Source organism: Pleurodeles waltl, chromosome 11 (genome assembly GCF_031143425.1).
Source record: "Pleurodeles waltl isolate 20211129_DDA chromosome 11, aPleWal1.hap1.20221129, whole genome shotgun sequence".
NCBI lineage: Eukaryota > Metazoa > Chordata > Amphibia > Caudata > Salamandridae > Pleurodeles > Pleurodeles waltl.
Window position 1 is genome coordinate 992,045,694 of NC_090450.1, and position 21,427 is coordinate 992,067,120.

The window sequence follows — 21,427 nt, forward strand, 5'->3', positions numbered from 1 at the left end:
CTAGTGCCTACAATCCCAAATGGACCTCTCCAGAGACTGCAGAAAAAAGTGCAGCTAGATGGCAGGGTATCAGGGCGCTACATCCAAATTATGAAGCAGACCTTCGAAAAGTCTCTGTAAGGCACCAAACATAACCTTTTTTAAGACAATGCTGAAAAGCATTTCCTAGTCAGTCACTGTCTATTTGATTACTGTGGAAATCTCCATACTGCTTTATTTTTATGACTTTAAGGTTCCCTAGCTTGAGTGCCCTGAAGAGGTTTATAAATAATAAACATCTTATGAAAGGTTAAAGAAAACCAGAGAGAATGCTTCGAGAAGGTATAAACACCTAAGTGACGTAAACGTAAAAAATGAAAGTCAACAACATTTCAAATCCTTTTATTTTCGTTCTTATCCGTTTAACAGCGTAAAAACAAAAATATATATATATATATATAAATTACGTCACACACAAAAAGGATACAAAGAAAAAAAAAGGAAATCATACACAATTATCCCGCATTGCCCTATAAAAGTGAGGCAGCACACATACTCGCATAACCCTCGCCCCACACACCACAAACTGCTTAGGTGCATAGGGAAAGCGGCTTGAAATCGCTTCATAGACGCTACATACAAAGGCTGTAACGGTAACAGATTTGCTGCATTTCACAGCAGCAGACAACAGAACATATTTTTTTTTAAATCTTTTTTGGTAGGTTTGGTTAATTTTTTTAAAATTAATTATTTTTTGCATTCCTCTGGCTACAAAGCAATAAATACAACATCTGCACATACATTTTATGTACACGCCTGCTAGCAGTTCAGTGGAAAAGAAAATGCACCAGAAATGGCAAAAAGAAATCTCGTCCTTGATTCGTCTGCGTTTAGAGTGAGGACAGAGGATAGGCTTCAAATACTGCGAAGAGAGTGTATCCTTTGAAGAAAGGTAAACTGTTTCTGAGTTGGACATTTGTAGGTACATGTGACTGCAGGACTTTGATTTAAATAACCGCGGTACATTCAAGGGTTTTAAGGTGCAGCAGAGGGGAAAGCAAGAGATATATTCTATGGTACAGGCACATAGCACTGGTCAGCAGCACTTATGAGCATAGCCAGTATTTTGGCTAGAAGGGGTGGGCCGCAGAGTGGAAACTGTCTCTAACCCCCAAGATTCTACCCCTGCACTGAGAAGCAGACCCCTTACCGAAGCGCCTATTGCCTTGCAGCGTGTGTGGGAAGCTCAAAGATCTTTCAGTAATTCTGAGTGGCCTATCCATATCCAGGTTAGAGTACATGGGGCGCTTCAAGTCAATGAGATTGGTTGGGGGTTGGCCAAGACAAACCATGGCAGGAAGTGAGTCACTGGGGCCCAGGAAACTGACTACTAAAAAAAACAGAGCAGGGTAGCAAGTTGCTCCTGCTGGGCTGCCTAAGGAGGAAGGTTCGGCCTATTCCACCCACCTCTATTGGAGTAGCTTTAGTCAGGTGGCAAAGTCCACAACATTCAGCCAACTTGTTATGGCTTATAGGTCCAAGACGCAACAAACTGTGGAGCCCTGAGACTACTCTGTGACTCAGACTGACCATCTCGGACAACTTCTGCAACCCCTAGTTTAACAAAGCGCTCCAATGGTTTTCCAAATCTGCTAATGACATTTGGGTTCTAGCCATCTCCACAGGAGACTGGTTCACAGTCAGGAACCCCAGTTCAGACAGCGCTGTCCTACCCTCAACACAACCGAACCACAGCACCCCAGAGGAGAAAGGATCTCTGAAAAGTCATGTAGGCGCATGAAACCTCTTCTAAACCGCCACACCGCTATTCCTACTTCTTGCAAATACTTTTTAGGTGGGAAGGGAGCCTCTCATGTAATGCACTTTATGCAATGTTAACAAATGAAACTTTACACAAAGTAATACCTGTAACAAGGATATGGGGGTGTTCCGGTAGAAGCATATTGTTGCTGCTACACTGTTTGTGTCCGCGTGAGAGAACATGTACATATGTAGGGGGCTGGAGGAGCTGAATGTTCATATGGGATGTGGGCGGGTTGGACATTATCTGTGGAGTTTAACAAAATAAAAAATATCCTTGTTTTTCAAAACCGCAATTTGAAAAGGATTTCACTTGCACCTGTAAACAATCTGCCTTGAATACTAGTGGCCATGCTCCTTCCACATGCCCTAACCAAACTGTTTTAGGTGTTTAAATAATGTGTTATCATACTTAAGGAACTCAGTGGAGCTAATGTTATGAATCTTGGAAGCATGAGGTTAGCCATGCCAGGATTCCCAGCATCACCTACAGGCCTCCTGCCATCTTACCGGCTGACTTTATTATAAGCGAATAGTTAACTTCCTACCCTCTAGCAAAACTACAATACCATCACTGGGTGAATCTGGGAATCTGCTATTTATTTATTACCTTAACGCCACACTACCAGCACGTGGTACATAATAGGCTCTATTATATAAAGGATATAAATTGCTTTAAATCAGTTTATTTGCTGGTAATGCAAACCCATCAGGAATGTTCTTTTAACTGTTAAAATTATTAAAAGAGGAAGAAGTTGGATCCCTAGGTGGCTGTATCTTAACACCAATGTCATACCTTGTGGCTACCGCATAGACATGTTTCTACTGTGCCTTTTAAGTAGGTGTCGCATGAGGTCTATCACCCTAAAATCCATGCATGTCAGAGCACCATAAGTCATCTAAGAGGTTCTCCAGATGCTGACACCCAGGAAGCACTGCCTGCTTTCAACCTAAGAGGACACAAATCAAGTCTGGGTACTCGTGGGAAAGTTATTTATCTGTAACCCCATTATACTAGCATTGGTATCATTCAAAGATTCTCAGGCTGTGATTTCCAGCCTCTTAATCCCGTTCAATCCTGGGAATCTGCGAAAGAGCCAATGATGAAGAAGGCCCACTTACAGAAGTAAACGTTAGCGGGTCAAGGGAGTAATCTGTTCCTTTCAACGGAAGCTGATGTGGGACCGATACTGCAGTATGCCAGCCCAATAATACTGCATGGAACAGGCGGTGGTACCTGTTTATGAAACATTCTTCAATGGACTTACCACATGGGAAGGTCTAATTATCGGTTTGTATCCTAAAAATGTTTTATAATAAGACAACAGCATGCGCCTGCTTAGGCACCACCAGTAGGTAGATAGGTACAGATAACTCCTAGAAGCAACCAATGCTTTCCCTGAGTTTGGTGGATCCACAAGAGGCTGGGGTGCAGTGAGGAAAAAGGGCCATATGACAGACACAGTGATGACTTGTACCAGTCCAGTAATTGAAGAACCTCTGGACTTCATTCTCTCATCTTTAAGATAAATAAGTGGCAACTGAGTTCTTTTGTAGCCAAACCAACCAAAGTCTCAAGGGTCATTAACCCAAAGCCAATCCCTCATCTCCCAACCCACTGCGGCTCGAAAGAAAGCAGATGTTCTGCAGTGCAAGGGCCATGTTATGAAGTGAGTTCCGCCTGGGCAGCTCCACCAAGGCTCACCACCTGTCTTTCTCTAACCACTACCTCTTTCAGCCAGGGGGCGCTTTGGAGCTGGGATGTACTAGGTTTTCATTCATTCGTAGTGCTTTAATTCTGTCACCAGGAAACCACCCATCTGGTTATCTTTGGCCTCAGCTGGACGTCAAATGATGCTCTGAAAAACTGAGATGAACCACCGATGGTTCCACCGTGCTTTACAGTCGTTTGCATCGGACAGCATAAGGAGTGCGTCTGTAGGAAGGCGTCTGAATGATGAGAGCCAGCTAGAAATAACACCATTTACAACTAACCTACTACAAGAACTAGGTAAAAGTCTCCGCGCTCCATCAGCCTGTGGTGTGCACCTGAGGGCCACCCCGCTGTACCACAACCGTTGGGATAATCTGTTGCCAGATTACAGCACTTGTGCAGTGTGAACGCCACAACTACTGACAGGCTCAGCCTGCTCAATCCTTTCTGAAACTCTATTGAAGCTCTGAGAGGGGTCTGGTTATTGGAGAAGAAGCCCCTCCCACAGTATGTTTCTCAAAGCATGTAACCAAGGGTGGATCAGCTTTCATTCTGCTCCTAGAAAATAAAAAGTGAAATGTACGTGTCTACTCTAGACTTTCTTCTACAGGAAGGTCATTACTGGATCTGAAAATGTTCTGTGACTTCCCCTGAATGAGCTTGGACTAGAAGGGCAAATGGCCGGAACAGAGGCTGACTGATTCAACAGCGGGTTATGGGGAATAACAAGTGAGTTCTCGCTTCTGGGAGTCTTAAAGGAGCATAATGGTTGTGTCTGACTTTTAACAAGCAAAGTTGTTTATTTTTAAATGTCTTGTTCAAAATCCTATTGAAATCAGGGTCTTCTAGCATGATTTATATTTGTATATGTGTGTGTGTGTATAAACACACACATCATAATTACATATATACATGTATTCAATGAGCAATAATGTCAAAATGAATCAATATTTCCCATCACCTTTGGGGGACTCAAGACACATAGACCAGCTATATGCCACAAGCAGCCCTCTTCCTAACAGGGAGACATATAAGACTGGGCTTTGTATGTGCAAGGGAAGAAATGCCCACTGTGGTCACTGTCGGCTCAACTTGCTTGTTTATGTGCAGAGTGTACTTTGTGTTCTGATGTTCCAAACATCCACAGACAAAAATGTCTTTATGACTGCAGATGGGACTGAGTATGTAACTGTACGGCTGCGTACGAGGCATGCAACTCAGAGCTCCACGCGTGCCTCTCTCTGAAAGAAGGCGGCTTGGGCTAAGCTTTTAATCAAACAGACCTCTAATCCTGGCCGCGACCTTCTGGGAAAATCAGGAGAGGATTTCTTTGAGGAGGAACAATAACGAATCCCTTCACAACCTGCCATATTAAAGACGGGGCTGCCTCGAAGGATCCCTCCAACTATCACCCTCCCAACTGTCCGACATGGCTGCGGTGAACAGAACCACGCAACCTGTAGTGATGATTACGCAGTCTTCGGGTCTGGAGGTACTTTACGCCTATAGCAATGATGAGGAATTGGTACCAGCCCCACAGGCACACACATCATGATGGCCACCTTTACATTAGATCCCACCAGTCAATTGTATTTTATGAGCATCGATGTAGGGAAGTTTCTTGCCAGAAACAATAGGGTCAGAAGCAGGTTTGTACATTTCTACCTCGTGAAACCTAGTGGTGATGACTGATGATGACACTGACAAAAGAACACGACAAAGTTGAGACGGTCAATTATAGGTCCAAAGCCTGCGTTCCCTCTACCAACATGCTCCTCTCGCAAACACCGAGGACAGACCCGTGTTCGGTGGAGCAAGATTGCCTTTTGCCAGCTCCAAGCATTGACACAACTCGGATCAAGTTATCAAAGGAACAAAATACAAGAAAAAAAATGGAAGCCAAATTTGTCACGCATCCTCACTGTATAGTTGGCTTTATCATTTACACGCAATCATCACTCAAACATTAACACCATCGTGCCTGTGGCCATACATTAGCTATGTGATCTCCTGGAAGAAAACTGAGGGGATCACAGCTACACAGAACAAACATTTAAAAAAAACACCTTAAAAAAAAATATTAAAATTTGCGGTCTGAACTGCATATATTCTTCAACTGTTCATGCTCTAGCTTTGGATAAGCAGAGTGTGACACTGCCTGCCCTTAGAAGAACATTGAAGTAAAGTCTAGCTTCTCAGACTGCAGATGGCAAAGCTGGCTTTGAGCTGAAGAAGGGGCTGATCCACCCCAGCGAATGCTTCAAGACGTCTGGGTAAGGGGGTACAGTACACAACATACACATATAGCTGTACACTAGTAGTGCAATAAAAATAACCAGCAAACTGAGGGAGAGGGCGTAAAAGAACAGCATCTTTAACAATAACATGCCCAAGACGCTCACCAGCTTTTCAAGTCTCCACCATGAGTAAAGTGCTCATTTAGTTCACGAACAGTGTTTGTGTGCAGTGTGTGTGTGTGTGTGTGTGTTTTTAAAGTAATCTCAAGAACAAATGAAACTTCAACTTCAAACAATGTCTGAAGGCAATCTTTTCGGATCAATATTTTTTTCCTAAAATCAGCACAGTTTTAGGTACTGGATGTGTTGAGAAACGAACACAGTGGGCCCTTTGGTTGACAAGTCGATGCGGCTTTGGTTTCCTTCCTGCATCAGTGATCAGGCAACCATCAGATCTTCCCGGGCACAGTGGCAGTTCAATGGCAGCTGCTTGACCTCCGAATAAACAATCTTAGGAGGCCATACTCCGGCTGGAAGGTTGTCCAAGTGTGATCATCTCATTTTCCCAATAGGTTCTGCAAGTGATGATTGGTATATTTCTTACCTCAACCAGTCACCACATAGACCACAAAAGTATAGGTTCATTCCAAAAGTGAGCACTCCAAGGCAACGTTAGATAACTTAGTGTATCACACAAAGCAGTCGGAGACAGTGATAATGTTGAAAATTATTGCCTCTGAAATACCACATCCAAAGGCAGTGGTCACTGCTGCCCAGGGACCCCACCTTTCAAGTACTTAAAGTGCTTCAAGCCTCTCGTATGGCATTATTCCGTCAAAGAAACCTCCTGGAATGGTCTAAACTTGTGCACTTCCAGCTCATGACCGTCCTATATGTGACCCTTCACCCCAAAAATATCATGGTTTGTTTTTGGGAATTGCAACTAGAAGTAAAAGTGCATTTGGAAAGGGCAGAGATGGTGGGGCAATTACCATCTAACCAGACAAAATTGAGAGTGACCAGACCGTTACCTTGGTAACCACTGCGTATCTATTTATCGCTTGGCAGTTTAACCGTGGAAGAGGCCCTAGTTTTGGAGATGCACCTTCAGCCGGAAGAAATGAAGCTACCATGAACTTTCTGAGACTTCATCCAATGGGGCAGGGGCCTGTCAGCCTCAAGCAGCAGTGATCACTCAGGCCTTGTAGTGTGGGGGCTAGATGTCTCCTTGCTTTCAGCAACAGTGATCAAATAAATAATTTCAGTTCTCAAGTAGTTGAAGTAATTGCGCTACTGTGGATCTCCACGGAGTAGACTATCGGGCGAGCTCCAATACCCTCTCCCTGGGAGGGGAAAGATGAGATCTGGAAGCCACATTCTGTAGAAGCAACACTAATATAGTGCACAAAGCTTCACATCATTGGACATAGTTGGCCCGACCACCCCAGGGCGATGAAAGGAAAAACAGTAATGCAGCGAATGCGTGAAACGTCTCGAGGCTTGCAGCGGGCTCGTCATATGTCGAGAGTCTCTTCCACCATGAAGAAGCGTGCCTCCTGACGGGGCTGGCTTGTGTCCCTTCACGCATTTCATGTCCTGAGCAGACCACGTCCGCCTCATGCAGAGATGCCTGACTGGAGAGCTGACAGTCTTCTTTCAATAGTCATTTTACCTGTGAAGAGAAGACACCTTTAATGATCACAGTAAACAGCTCTCTAATGCTCGGGTCTTAACACAATAGCTTTACACTGATCTAACTTACCAGTTGCATTCAGTTACATGGTCCTAGGAACTAGTCCTCCATTTTTCACATCTTTATTGAAGTTAACTGAAGTACAATTTCACTTTCAGATCTGCCCAATTGTTCCCACTACCTCCAAGCTTTACATTCCAGAGTCAATGTAGCTGTTCTTCATTTATATCCGGTGTTTATGCATAAGGTATGCTGTTAACAACATCTCACTGGGTTCATGAATGGTCGCCACTGTTAATCTCTATTCCCTCTTTCCTACTTTGCAAGCCATGTACTGCAAAATTCTTCCACATTCACCATGTAACTTTTACCTCAACAAATTCTGAAACTTTGCAAACTGCGCTGAAACAGACAACAGTTCAAAGACTGAGGCGCTGATTTCCTTGTGTTGTTCTGTGAGCTACTGTGACTTTTTGACACGCTGTCTGTGCGTTTTCAAATTGAAAGCAATTCAGGCTTTGCAAACAAGTAACTTTGTATTTAAAAGTTAGCTTTTTCCATTTTTATGATCCTATTGATTTGTACGCCGTAACCATGTTGACTGCCAAACATTAGGAGTTTGGTCGTTCATTTATTTTTTCCCGGCTTTCAAGTTACACTTAAGGCAAATCTGTTTTGTATAAAGGAATGGCACTGACGAGCCTGGTGGGCGGTGTCTTAGAAGGAGAAGGTGCTGGTGAGAGAGGATAACGCATGAGAAAAGGATGAGCGTCAGTAAGTGAAGGAGCACAAGCAGCGGTGGGGGGATGTTCTGAGGTTTTGTTAACTCACACTACTGAATGCACGTTTGGGAACCTATGAAGGCTCAAGCTAGGGTCAAAACGTGTGGGGTGTTCGTAGGCAACTCACACAAATCTAAGTCAGGGCTTCAGTACGGCATTGCCTTCCACCCACCAGGAAGTGGTCTCGATTTTTAGACAGGAAATGAGCATCTGCTTACATTTACGGATGTTGTCAATGTCCCCTTGCTCGGTCATGAAGTTTAGGAGCCCATCCATCAGCAGAAGCGCCTTGTGGTAGCGCTGGGCACAGTCCTCTCTGTGGTGGAACATCTCGTCCAGAGCTGCGGATTGTACCTGTTGAGGACACTGCACGTTAACACAGGAACAAGGCCTTCCCAGCACAGCTTAACTAGCAGGCACTCTCTTTGTTCACGGTAAAGCAACAAGGCTTCACTGGACACAAGCTTTATCTACCATATTCAACTGGGAAGGACCTCTGGGACATTCACAACCATTCTCCTTGGCGACCACAGAGGTTTTTGTAATTTACACAGTTGTAATAAAACTCTAAATTCTCACAGCATTATATTTTTCAACGATAGAGAGTATTCACCTGCCTGTTTAGTTCACACCTAAGCTGTATGATGCCAAGGACTTAACCTGACAATTGGCAGCTGGCATTCTCTGCAAACAGACAAAAAAAGAATGATCTGCACCACAAAAATACCCCGTGTACGGAAGGGACTCTGTGGGTTTGCCTCATCAAGCAACCTTCCTTCAACACTGTAACATCACTTCCTTAGGACGCTTCAAGTTCGTCATGTTTCGAGGTAAACAAGGGATCAGTCAGACACACCTGGTTTTAGTGCTGGTGTCACCTGGTGCAACTATCTTTTTGGAGCCTCACCCCATGACCTCCTCCTCGGATTCCCTTACAACTGCCCTTCAAAAAAGCCCCTCATCTCTCTATACCCCATCTCTCACATACATTTCATTTGTTTTAAAGTGCAGGTAAAGTCTGGCTTTACTAATCTACTTGGCTATCCAAATAAAATACAGGTCTGTTCTTTGCAGCAGGCGCATTAACCCTCTGCACTACTTTATGGCGAGTCAAAGCTGCCACCTGACTCCCTTCTCTCTCTCTAGCAGGAGCATTAATCACAAACGTTATTTTTACATTTTATTGCTTCCTGAAAGCTGGTTGCCCAAGGAACTCTGCAGCAGGTGCTTTTAAATCTCAAGTTATTGCTAAACACAGCCCCCCACTTCCAGGTCAGCACCCAGCGCGGCTGCACCAGTCGCACCTCCCTAAAGCCGGCCCTGCCGTCAGACCAAGTCCTGAGGATCACCACACTCTTGTGCAAAGACAGACGAAGGGACATTATTGTCATACCTCAACTAGTTAGACAAAACAGAAGCTGTCCATCACCTACACTGTATTCTATCACATTGTTTTTGCCTGTATGGCACACAGCAGTGTTTAACCTGCATCACTGAAAATAAGTTTTTTTTAGGACGAGGTGTAGGAGGCTGGCCTTGTTTGTAGTGGGTACCTAAAGGTACTCACACCTTATACCAGGTCCTGTTATCCGTTATTAGGGAAATGTAGGCAGTGTCTAAAATCCCAAAGACTAGACCCCACCCCAGTGCCCAGGAAAGCAGGAGTAAAACACAGTACCTTTCCCAGAACACACACAGAAACAACAAGAAGGATTATGCAAGAACCAGAAGGGACTGCAAGACACCAACAGTGGATTCCTGCACCTGAGGACCTGTGGAAGAAGGGGACCAAGTCCAAGAAGCACAGAAGAGTCCAGGGAGAATAGGGCCCTCTGCTAACCCAGATGAAGGTGCAAAGAAAAAACCACTGGTGAAGAACAGTTAGTACTGCACCAAAGAAGATGGAGTCTGGTTCCTGGTTGGTGCAAAGGATGTCCCACACCGGATGGAGGATTGTAGTCTGGTTTGCGTCGCTGGAGTCCGCCAACAAGCCTTGGCACACACAACGCTCGCGGTTTGCGGAAAATGGCACTGCCTGGGACCAGGAAGGACCAGGTGGACTCTGCCCAGGAGGAGGAGTCAGAGGGGGCTCTCAGCAACTCAGAGCTCATGGAAGACCAGGAAGCATGCACAGGAGTCCCACAGTACGGGGACAAAGAAGGTGGAAAAGAGGCCCATGCAGCACTACGACAAAGGCTCCAATGCTGCCGGAGAACCACTCAGGAAGCTGTGCATCGCAGGATAGAGTGCTGGGGGCCGAAGCTGCAAGATGCACGAAGAACTTCGTGGAAGGATGCCAACAAGCCTTGGCAGCTGCGAAACACTCGGTATACGGGGGTACTGTTTTTCGTGGGGAGGCAAGCTCTTACATCCACCAAAGTTGGACAGTTGGACGCGAGGACCGTCAGGACCACTTCAGTCCACCACCCGTGATGCATGATCCATGCAGCTCAACAGGAGAGGGGATCCACAGAGCTGGTCATCGTTGCAGTTGGTTCCTACAGAAGCAGGGGAGTGACTCCTTCACCCCAAGGGAGAGTCCTTTGCTCTTCTGGTGCAGGCTGAAGACGGGCTGTTCTCAGAGGATGCACGACCGGGAAACAGTTGCAGTTGCTGGCAGGAACTGAAGATACAATGTTGCTGAAGGCGTCTTGCTTCTTTGTTGCAGTTTGTAGAGTTCCTGGAGGGTCCAGATGCAGTTTCTTCAGTGAGAAGTCGAAGTGGAGGATGCAGAGGATTCCTGCTGGAGTCTTGCAATCTGAATCTGAAGAACCACCCAAAGAAACACCCTAAATAGCCCTGAAAGGGGATTGGTCACCTAACCAGGTAGGCATCTATCAGGGGAGGGCTCTGAGTTCTCTGCCAACCTTGAATCCAAGATGGCAAAACCCAGGGGACCCTTTGTAGGAACTCTGAGCACCACCCCTGGGGTGGTGATGGACAGGGGAGTGGTCACTACCCTTTTCATTGTCCAGTTTCGTGCCAGAGCAGGGACCGGTGGACCCAGAACCGGTGGAGACTGGTTTATTCACAGATGGCACCAAATGTGCCCTTCAAAGCATTGGCAGTGGCTAGGGGAGGCTTCCCCTCCCAAGCCTGTAACTACTATTTCCAAAGGGAGAGGGTGTAACACCCCTCTCCCAAAGGAAATCCTTTATTCTGCCTTCCTGGGCTTGAGCTTTTCAAGCAACAGGAGGGCAGAAACCTGTCTGGGAGGTGGCAGCAGCCTAGGCTGCCTGGAAACCCTCAGAAGACTGGAATGGTAATACTGGGGGTCCTCTAAGGAGCCCCCAGAGTGCATGGAATCACACAACCAATGCTTGCAAAAGTCTTGGGTATGCTTCCAACATGTTTGATACCAAACATGCCTATGTTCGGAGTTACCATTATAGCTGGACATAGGTATTGACCTATGTCCAGTACACGCCGAAAATGGCGTCCCCCCACTCACGAAGTCTGGGAAAATGGTCCTGGAGGTTGTGGGGGCACCTCACCTAGTGCAGGGGTGCCCTCACACACAGGTACTTTGCACCCTGCCCTCAGGGCTGGAGGGCCTGCTATAGGGGTGACTTATAAGTAACCTTGTGCAGTGTAAATGGCAGTGAAAGGGTGCTTGCACCCTTTCACACAGGCTGCAATGGGAGTCCTGCAGAAGCCTTTGCATGGGCTCTCTATGGGTGGCAAAATATATGCTGCAGCCCATAGGGATCCCCTGGAGCCCCAATGCCCTGGGTACCTAGGTACAATATACTAGGGACTTATAAGGGTGGCACCAGTATGCCAATTGTGGGAGAACTGTGTTAACAGTAACCAACAACCAAATTTGAAGGAGAGAGCACAACTACTGGGGTCCTGGTCAGCAGGATCCCAGTAGACACAGTCAAACACACCGACAAACAGGTCAAAGGTGGGGGTAACCGAGCTAGAAAGAGGCTCCTTTCCTACACAAGGTCAAACTCCGACTGTGTTTTCAAACAAATCAGAGGTTCAAATGTGGACTGTGAGTTGTTAAAGTATTAAAACGTTTAACAACCATATTACACGCCAATTTCCCTAATCAACAGCTCTGTTGAAATATAATAATAAAACAAAGTGTTGCAGTCTTTTCACTAATCAGACACAGTGAAAACAAAATGTTTTTCATAATTATAAAGCCAGTGACCCTAAAATGTCATTCTCCCGAGTATCTAGCACTAGTTATGTGGAGGAGACAGTCTGTCTATGGTTATCTGGAGGACAGTCTGGCTCTAGTTGTTTGGAGTAGAGAGTCTGACTCTATCTGTGGGGCAGACTCCGGCTCTAGTTATGTGGATGACAGAGCCTGGCTCTAGTTATCTGAAGGAGACAGTCTGGCACTGTTTACCTGAAGGAGAGAGTCTAGCGCTAGTTATCTGTAGGAGAGAGTCTAGCTCTAGTTATCTGGAAGACAGAGTCTAGCTCTAGTTATCTGGAGGACAGAGTCTAGCTCTAGTTATCTGGAGGACAGAGTCTAGCTCTAGTTATCTGGTGGACATAGCCTGGCACAAAGTTACCTGGAGGGGGTAGTCTGGCACTGTTTACCTGAAGGAGAGAGTCTGGCGCTAGTTATCTGTAGGAGAGAGTCTAGCTCTAGTTATCTGAAGGACAGAGCCTGGTTCTAGTTATCTGGAGGACAGAGTCTAGCTCTAGTTATCTGGTGGACATAGCCGGGCACAAAGTTACCTGGAGGAGGTAGTCTGGCTCTAGTTACCTGTAGGAGAGACTCTGTCTCTAGTAATCTATAGGGCAGAGTCTGGCTCCAGTTATCTGTAGGACAGAGTCTGGCTTTAGTTATCTGGAGGACAGTCTGTCTCTGGTTATCTGGAGGAGGGAGTCTGGCTCTAGTTATCTGTAGGAGTCTAGCTCTAGTTATCTGGAGGAGATAGTCTGCTCTAGTTATCAGGAGGAGAGAGTCTGGCACTAGTTACCTGGAGGACAAAGTCTAGCTCTAGGTATCTTGAGGAGATAGTCTACTCGAATTATCTGGAGGACAGAGTCTGGCTCTAGTTATCTGCAGTAGATACCCTGGCTCTAGTTATCCGGAGGACAGAGTTTGACTCTAGTTATCTGGAGGACAAAGTCTGGCTCTAGTTATCCGGAGGACAGAGTCTGGCTCTAGTTATCTGCAGTACATACCCTGGCTCTAGTTATCCGGAGGACAGAGCCTGGCTCTAGTTATCTGCAGTAGATACCCTGGCTCTAGTTATCCGGAGGACAGAGTCTGGCTCTAGTTATCCGGAGGACAGAGTCTGGCTCTAGTTATCTGCAGTACATACCCTGGCTCTAGTTATCCGGAGGACAGAGTCTGGCTCTAGTTATCTGCAGTACATACCCTGGCTCTAGTTATCCGGAGGACAGAGTCTGGCTCTAGTTATCTGCAGTAGATACCCTGGCTCTAGTTATCCGGAGGACAGAGTTTGGCTCTAGTTATCTGGAGGACAAAGTCTGGCTCTAGGTATCTGGAGGAAAAAGTCTGGCTCTAGGTATCTGGAGGAGAGAGTCTGGCACTAGTTATCTGGAGGAAAAAAGTCTGGCTCTAGGTATCTGGAGGAGGTAGTCTGATCTAGTTATCTGCAGTAGAGACTCTGGTTCTAGTTATCTGGAGGACAGAGTCTGGCTCCAGTTATCTGGAGACGTAGCTTTAGCATGTTACAATATCTGCTTTTGCAAACAGATCTGAGGATACCGCCATTCTTCAACAATATTTTCTTGCACTATGCCGTCCAGGATCTACTTTACAGAACACAAGGCAAGACTGACTGAAGCAGACACCCACTTTCCAAACGCCTCATTTTGTTCTGGTTCGCTATGAGGAAGCATAGTAGGGAATGGATTCGGTTTGAGCACGCTTGTCGATGCCAGGACCACTAGGCTTTCAGGTGTGGGATGCTGGAGGAGAAAAGGGGGCTCTCCAGTAGATGTATTGCGTTTCATCCTAATAATATTGGGATGTGTCATCCCTGTCATGACTATCATCTTGTTCTGAATCTGAAACAAAGGGAGCATGTTCTGGGTAAGGGCCGGAATGAGGCTGAACTGGATGTGCGGGAGGTCGAGAGGGCTTGTTTTCGATCAAAGTTGTACCTGATTGACTTCTGAAACTGAAAGTCCAATAGGTTTTCCCTTTGGCGTTTGTGGTGTCAGCGTCAACATGGGGCAAGGGTAGGAGGGCCTTCAAGGATCTGGGTGCCGGGATGTGCATTGACCCCAGAGTCAGCAGATCCCACAGAAGAGTCAAGAGGCACAGGTGGCAAAGAGGATGGATCTCCCAATGATAATCCAACATGAGCCTCCTCAGATCCTTGGGTCAGTAGGCATCCCACAGGGAGCTTGAAGGGTGCCAAAGATATGCAACATGGGCTCCTTGAAGACATTGACCTGTTGCTGCATCGTCGATGCGTACAGGAATTCAGGTGGGATCAGGATAAGTTGTGAGATCGGCTTTACGGTAGGAGACCAGGACTGAGATGGAGAGGAACCTTGACATGCACACTAATTCTCCTGACGAGTGGCGTGAAGGCAATGATGACTTCCCTGATGACCTTGAATGTGAAGAGGACCTTTACGGAAACAGACCTCAGGAATGGGTTTGCGTCTTCTAGGCAACCAAAAAAAACACTTAGGCATCTTCCAAAGATGTTCGGAGATCTAGCGCTTGGCTACGGGGTCCCGATCACCTTTGAATTCATCCTGGTGCAGTCCTCTCAAGACTTGAATTCATGTAACGAATCCAGGCACCAAAGACAAACTTGGTAGGGGTCCGCCACAGACATTTGTTTGTGACAGTCCCTGCAGGGCTTATTTGGGCTCTGGTGCCACTTCTTAGGTTGGAGCGAGTCGGCGCTAAGCTGCACAATGCTAAATATTGGTGTGAGAGGGGATTGCTGAAAATAATTCTCCAGATCCAGTCTGGTGCCTAGGGATATTCACAAGGTGACAAATCTGCAGTCAGAAGTATCCACCAGAATTTAATGTTTATAACTATCAATTAAGATCATACAAAATGTGACACTCTTCAGGACACTAAATATACACAATCTGAAATGCATGCTTTATCCCAATAACTAAATTATACCAATAGTACAAAAAAGTACAAAAACCCCAAACCTTGCGTAATCTTGGAGAACAAAGACAAGAGAGAGAAAGAGACAATACACACACACAGCCCGTCCTCAATCCCTTCTCCCCCTGACCTGCTACAAGGGTTCTTTAGCTAGAAGAGAGAGTTCACATAATGGTCAGAGTTGTTGCATGCTCTTACCATCTGCACGGCGTGGCTGAAGATGAGCTTCTCCGCAGTAATGCTGTTGATGCGATCCATCAACTTTTGCTTGTCAGCAAAGAAGCGTTGCAGTCGCATGTTGAGGCAGTGGCAGGACGCTACGCTGGACTTGTACAGCTCATTCAGTTTCTTTACCACTGTGTAGAGAAGAGAGTCTGGCTATATCACCGGATTCACTTTACTCTTTGGAGAATTCAGACAATTTGCCATGGGCTATCTGTCTTATACACTCACTGTCTTATACATTCACTGCACCATCTGTCTATGAAAGAGCAGCGAAGGCACCTAGTTTGTACTGAGAATCAACAAGTCACTCAATGAGAATTATTGCAGCACAGATACAGAGAAACAATGTCACGGGAGGGATTAACAGGTATGCCCAAGACTATAAACAGTTAGTCTGCAAATGAACCCACCATCTTCTACATGGGTGCTCTCCTGTAACCCCACGATCACTATGTACTAAACTTCTGGTACCTCCTCAGGATGGGCTTCAGAAAGCCCTGGCATCTAAGAGTGGGTGGAGGGATACCTACCTTGTTTGACTGTGGACGACAGGCACAGTTTTCCTGCTTTCACCTGCTCCATGGAGGTCTGCAGGCCAATGGACAGAAGTTCTGCCGCCTTGAGATACAGCACCAGCTGCTCGGCGTAGCTACGACAAAATAAACACACAGAAAGGCATTACTCTGGGACACCATCATGTGGCCTGTGTGGTGGTCAACACTCCGGATCTCCAGTGACACAGATGTAACAGTGGGCTAGCATCCCACCCTTTAACCAGGGCCAGGATATGATATTGAGCTACTACTCTGGGCTGTGTGTTGAGCGAGACATTATGGTTGACTAGCACCACATGCTCTTCTGGCCTGCAATGCTCTGAACTGACACCTTATGTTTGGTGTTCCCACGGCGTGCATGCTATGCTCCCTGCTGAGTCAGGCACACTACTTGACATGCATTCTATAATTTCTACTTTTTTGTAACCTTGACTACAGAAAATGAACTGGTTCTGGAACCATGAAAAGCAAGCTGAAGGCCAACATCCACAGGGGTAACATCAGAGTGAACTGAAGCAAACTTTACAATTTGTCCTGTGTCGTGTTAGGTGCAAGCTTCCTCAGCATAAAATGATATATCAGTTTAACCTGGCCAAAACTGAGTTTTGAGAACTTTGTGTGCATTTTAATGTGCTCTAGACTCACTCAAGCGCATGTACTGAATGTGTATTTTGCTAAGAAAGGCAGATTAGGTTCTACACCTCCACTCTCTGCTGAGTAGGGTATGTTATATTAGGCACATTCCTTTAGCCTGCTGAACTATCACGCATCCTAAAACACTCCTCAAACATATGTCCTTACTACTGCTGAGAATACACTGTGTCACATCTGACATGTTGCATCACATCTCTTCTTAAAATGTGCTTCAACACCACCATGAGAAAGTACTCTAAACCTCTGTAGAGAATGATCACATCTTAAACATATCTCTACTCTCTGCAGAGAAGGGTAATGAAAATGTCACTTACCCAGTGTACATCTGTTCGTGGCATCAGTCGCAGTAGATTCGCATGTTCTGCAATAGCTCGCCATCTGGTGTTGGGCCGGAGTGTTACAAGCTGTTTTTCTTCGAAGAAGTCTTTCGAGTCACGGGACCGAGTGACTCCTCCTTTTGTCTCCATTGCGCATGGGCGTCGACTCCATCTTCGATTGTTTTTCCCCGCAGAGGGTGAGGTAGGAGTTGAATTGTAGTAATAGTGCCCATGCAATGGAGTGACTAAGTATGCACCTATTTAAGGTTGAGATGATACATATATAAATAATTGAAGGTAACTTCCAAACTGCTACAGGCTCCCGGGGAGGCGGGTGGGCACATGCGAATCTACTGCGACTGATGCCACGAACAGATGTACACTGGGTAAGTGACATTTTCAGTTCGATGGCATCTGTCGCTGTAGATACGCATGTTCTGCAATAGACTAGTAAGCAGTTATTTCCCCAAAAGCGGTGGATCAGCCTGTAGGAGTGGAAGTAGTCTGAACTAATGTCCTTAATACAGCTTGACCTACTGTGGCTTGTTGTGAGGATAACGCGTCTACACAGTAGTGCTTGGTGAATGTGTGAGGCGTAGACCATGTGGCTGCCTTACATATTTCTTGCATTGGGATGTTTCCTAGAAAGGCCATGGTAGCACCTTTCTTTCTGGTTGAGTGTGCCCTTGGTGTAATGGGCAGCTGTCGTTTAGCTTTAAGGTAGCAGATTTGGATGCATTTAACTATCCATCTGGCTATACCTTGTTTTGAAATTGGGTTTCCTGCATGAGGTTTTTGAAATGCAATAAAGAGTTGTTTAGTCTTTCTGATGTTCTTTGTTCTGTCAATGTAATACATTAATGCTCTTTTGACATCTAATGTATGTAGTGCCCTTTCAGCTACGGTATCTGGCTGTGGAAAGAACACTGGAAGTTCCACTGTTTGATTTAGATGGAACGGTGAAATAACCTTTGGCAAAAATTTAGGATTGGTCCTTAGGACGACTTTATTTTAGTGTAGTTGTATAAAAGGTTCCTGTATAGTAAACGCCTGAATCTCGCTTACTCTTCTCAGGGAAGTAATGGCGATGAGAAATGCCACCTTCCAGGTTAGGAACTGTATGTCGCAGGAGTGCATGGGTTCAAAAGGTGGACCCATAAGTCTAGTTAGGACAACATTTAGGTTCCATGAAGGAACAGGTAGTGTTCTTGGTGGTATAATTCTCCTAAGGCCCTCCATGAATGCTTTAATGACTGGTATTTTATATAGGGAAGTTGAATAGGTAGTCTGCAGGTATGCAGATATTGCTGCAAGGTGAATCTTAATGGAAGAGAAAGCTAGGTTAGATTTTTGTAAGTGAAGCAAGTAACCCACTACATGTTCTGGAGTTGTGTGTAATGGTTGTATTTGATTAATATGGCAGTAGCAAACAAACCTCTTCCATTTACTTGCATAGCAGTGCCTGGTGGATGGCCTTCTTGCTTGTTTTATGACTTCCATACATTCTTGGGTAAGTTGTAAGTGTCCGAATTCTAGGATTTCAGGAGCCAGATTGCTAGATTCAGCGATGCTGGATCTGGGTGTCTGATCTTTTGGTTGTGCTGTGTCAACAGATCTGGCCTGTTGGGCAATTTGATGCAGGGTACCACTGATAGGTCTAGCAGCGTTGTGTACCAGGGTTGCCTTGCCCAAGTTGGTGCTATCAATATGAGTTTGAGTTTGCTTTGACTGAGTTTGTTTACCAGGTAAGGAAGGAGAGGGAGAGGAGGAAAAGCGTAAGCAAATATCCCTGACCAGTTCATCCATAGGGCATTGCCTTGGGATTGTTTGTGTGGGTACCTGGATGCGAAGTTTTGGCATTTTGCGTTCTCCCTTGTCGCAAACAAGTCTATCTGAGGTGTTCCCCAGAGTTTGAAATAAGTGTTCAGTATTTGGGGGTGAATTTCCCATTCGTGGACCTGTTGGTGATCTCGAGAGAGATTGTCTGCGAGTTGATTTTGTATCCCTGGTATAAACTGTGCAATTAGGCGAATTTGGTTGTGAATTGCCCAATGCCAAATTTTTTGTGCTAGCAGGCTTAACTGCGTGGAGTGCGTCCCTCCCTGCTTGTTTAGATAATACATTGTTGTCATGTTGTCTGTTTTGACGAGAATGTATTTGTGAACTATTATTGGTTGGAAAGCTTTTAGTGCTTGAAAAACTGCTAGAAGTTCTAGGTGATTGATATGCAGTTTTGTTTGATGTACGTTCCATTGTCCTTGTATGCTGTGTTGATTGAGGTGTGCTCCCCACCCTGTCATGGAAGCATCTGTTGTTATTACGTATTGTGGCACTGGGTCTTGGAAAGGCCGCCCCTTGTTTAAATTTATGTTGTTCCACCACAGAAGTGAGAGGTAAGTTTGGCGGTCTATTAACACCAGATCTAGAAGGTGACCCTGTGCTTGAGACCACTGTGATGCTAGGCATTGTTGTAAGGGCCTCATGTGCAGTCTTGCGTTTGGGACAATGGCTATGCATGATGACATCATGCCTAGGAGTTGTAATACCATCTTTGCCTGTATCTTTTGTGTTGGATACATGCGTTGTATGATGGTGTTGAAATTTTGAATTCTTTGTGGACTTGGAGTGGCTACTCCTTTTGATGTGTCTATTATGGCTCCCAGGTATTGTTGTACCTTGCGTGGCAGAATTTTGGATTTTGTGAAATTGACGGTGAACCCTAGTTTGAAGAGGGTTTGTATGATATGATTTGTGTGATTTGAGCACTCTATTAACGAATGGGCCTTGATTAGCCAGTCGTCTAGATATGGGAACACATGTATTTGCTGCCTTCTTATGTGTGCTGCGACCACTGCTAGACATTTGGTAAAGACTCTTGGTGCGGTTGTTAATCCGAAAGGCAGTACCTTGAATTGGTAATGTATTCCTTTGAATACAAACCTTAGGTATTTCCTGTGCGATGGGTGTATTGGTATATGGAAATAAGCATCCTTGAGGTCTAAAGTTGCCATGTAGTCGTGCAGTTTTAGCAATGGCAATACTTCTTGTAGTGTGACCATGTGGAAGTGGTCTGATTTGATGAAAGTGTTCACTACTCTGAGGTCTAGGATTGGTCTCAGCGTTTTGTCCTTCTTTGGTATCAGAAAGTACAGTGAGTAAACTCCTGTGTTTATTTGTGTGTTTGGCACTAATTCGATTGCATTCTTTTGCAATAGTGCCTGCACTTCTATCTCCAGGAGATTGGAATGGTGTGTTGTTAAATTTTGTGCTTTTGGTGGTATGTTTGGAGGGAATTGTAGAAATTCTATGCAATAACCATGTTGGATAATTGCTAGAACCCAAGTGTCTGTAGTGATTTCCTCCCATGCTTTGTAATAATGACCTATTCTTCCCCCCACTGGTGTTGTGTGGAGGGGGTGAGTGACATGTGAGTCATTGTTTAGTAGTAGGGGTTTTGGGGCTTTGAAATCTCCCTCTATTTCTAGGGAATTGCCCTCCTCTATATTGTCCCCGAAAACCTCCTCTATACTGTCCCTGGTAAGTGGACGGTGTTGCTTGTGAGGTGCTGGCTTGTGTGCTTTGACCCCGAAACCCCCCTCGAAAGGGCGTTTTACGGAATGTGCTGTAATTCCCTCTGCTCTGCGGGGAGTAGAGTGCGCCCATGGCTTTGGCAGTGTCTGTATCTTTTTTGAGTTTCTCAATCGCTGTGTCCACTTCTGGACCGAACAGTTCTTTTTCATTAAAAGGCATATTGAGAACTGCTTGTTGAATCTCTGGTTTAAATCCAGACGTTCGGAGCCATGCATGCCTTCTGATAGTTACAGATGTATTAATTGTCCGTGCAGCTGTATCTGCAGCGTCCATGGAGGAACGTATCTGGTTGTTGGAGATGGTCTGTCCCTCCTCAACCACTTGTTTTGCCCTATTTTGGAAGTCTTTGGGCAGATGTTCAATGAGATGTTGCATCTCGTCCCAGTGGGCTCTGTCATAGCGCGCAAGTAGTGCCTGGGAGTTCGCGATGCGCCACTGGTTTGCAGCTTGTGCTGCGACTCTCTTACCAGCTGCATCGAACTTGCGGCTTTCTTTATCTGGGGGTGGTGCATCTCCAGATGTGTGAGAGTTGGCCCTTTTCCTAGCTGCTCCTACAACAACAGAGTCTGGTGGCAGCTGTGTTGTGATGAAAACCGGGTCCGTAGGAGGCGGCTTATACTTTTTTTCCACCCTTGGTGTGATTGCCCTACTTTTGACTGGGTCCTTAAATATGTCTTTTGCGTGCCGGAGCATACCAGGGAGCATAGGCAGGCTTTGGTAGGAGCTGTGGGTGGAGGAGAGTGTGTTGAACAAGAAATCATCCTCGACCTGTTCTGAGT

At 45.6% G+C, this 21,427-nt stretch overlaps 1 protein-coding gene across 2 annotated transcripts in view; it reads right to left on the minus strand.

Annotated features, from left to right (window-relative positions):
- Window positions 1-365: 365 nt before the first annotated feature.
- The window catches only part of ULK1 (unc-51 like autophagy activating kinase 1), a 219,300-nt gene continuing 198,238 nt past the window's right edge, over window positions 366-21,427 (minus strand). For both annotated transcript variants that reach the window (XM_069215341.1, XM_069215340.1), the window contains exons 25-28: window positions 16,063-16,181; window positions 15,506-15,663; window positions 8,445-8,580; window positions 366-7,423 (exon numbers count right to left, since the gene is read on the minus strand). In XM_069215341.1, coding sequence (XP_069071442.1) covers window positions 7,368-7,423; window positions 8,445-8,580; window positions 15,506-15,663; window positions 16,063-16,181 — 469 coding nt within the window. In that variant the 3' untranslated portion in view covers window positions 366-7,367. The remainder of the gene's footprint in view (window positions 7,424-8,444; window positions 8,581-15,505; window positions 15,664-16,062; window positions 16,182-21,427) is intronic.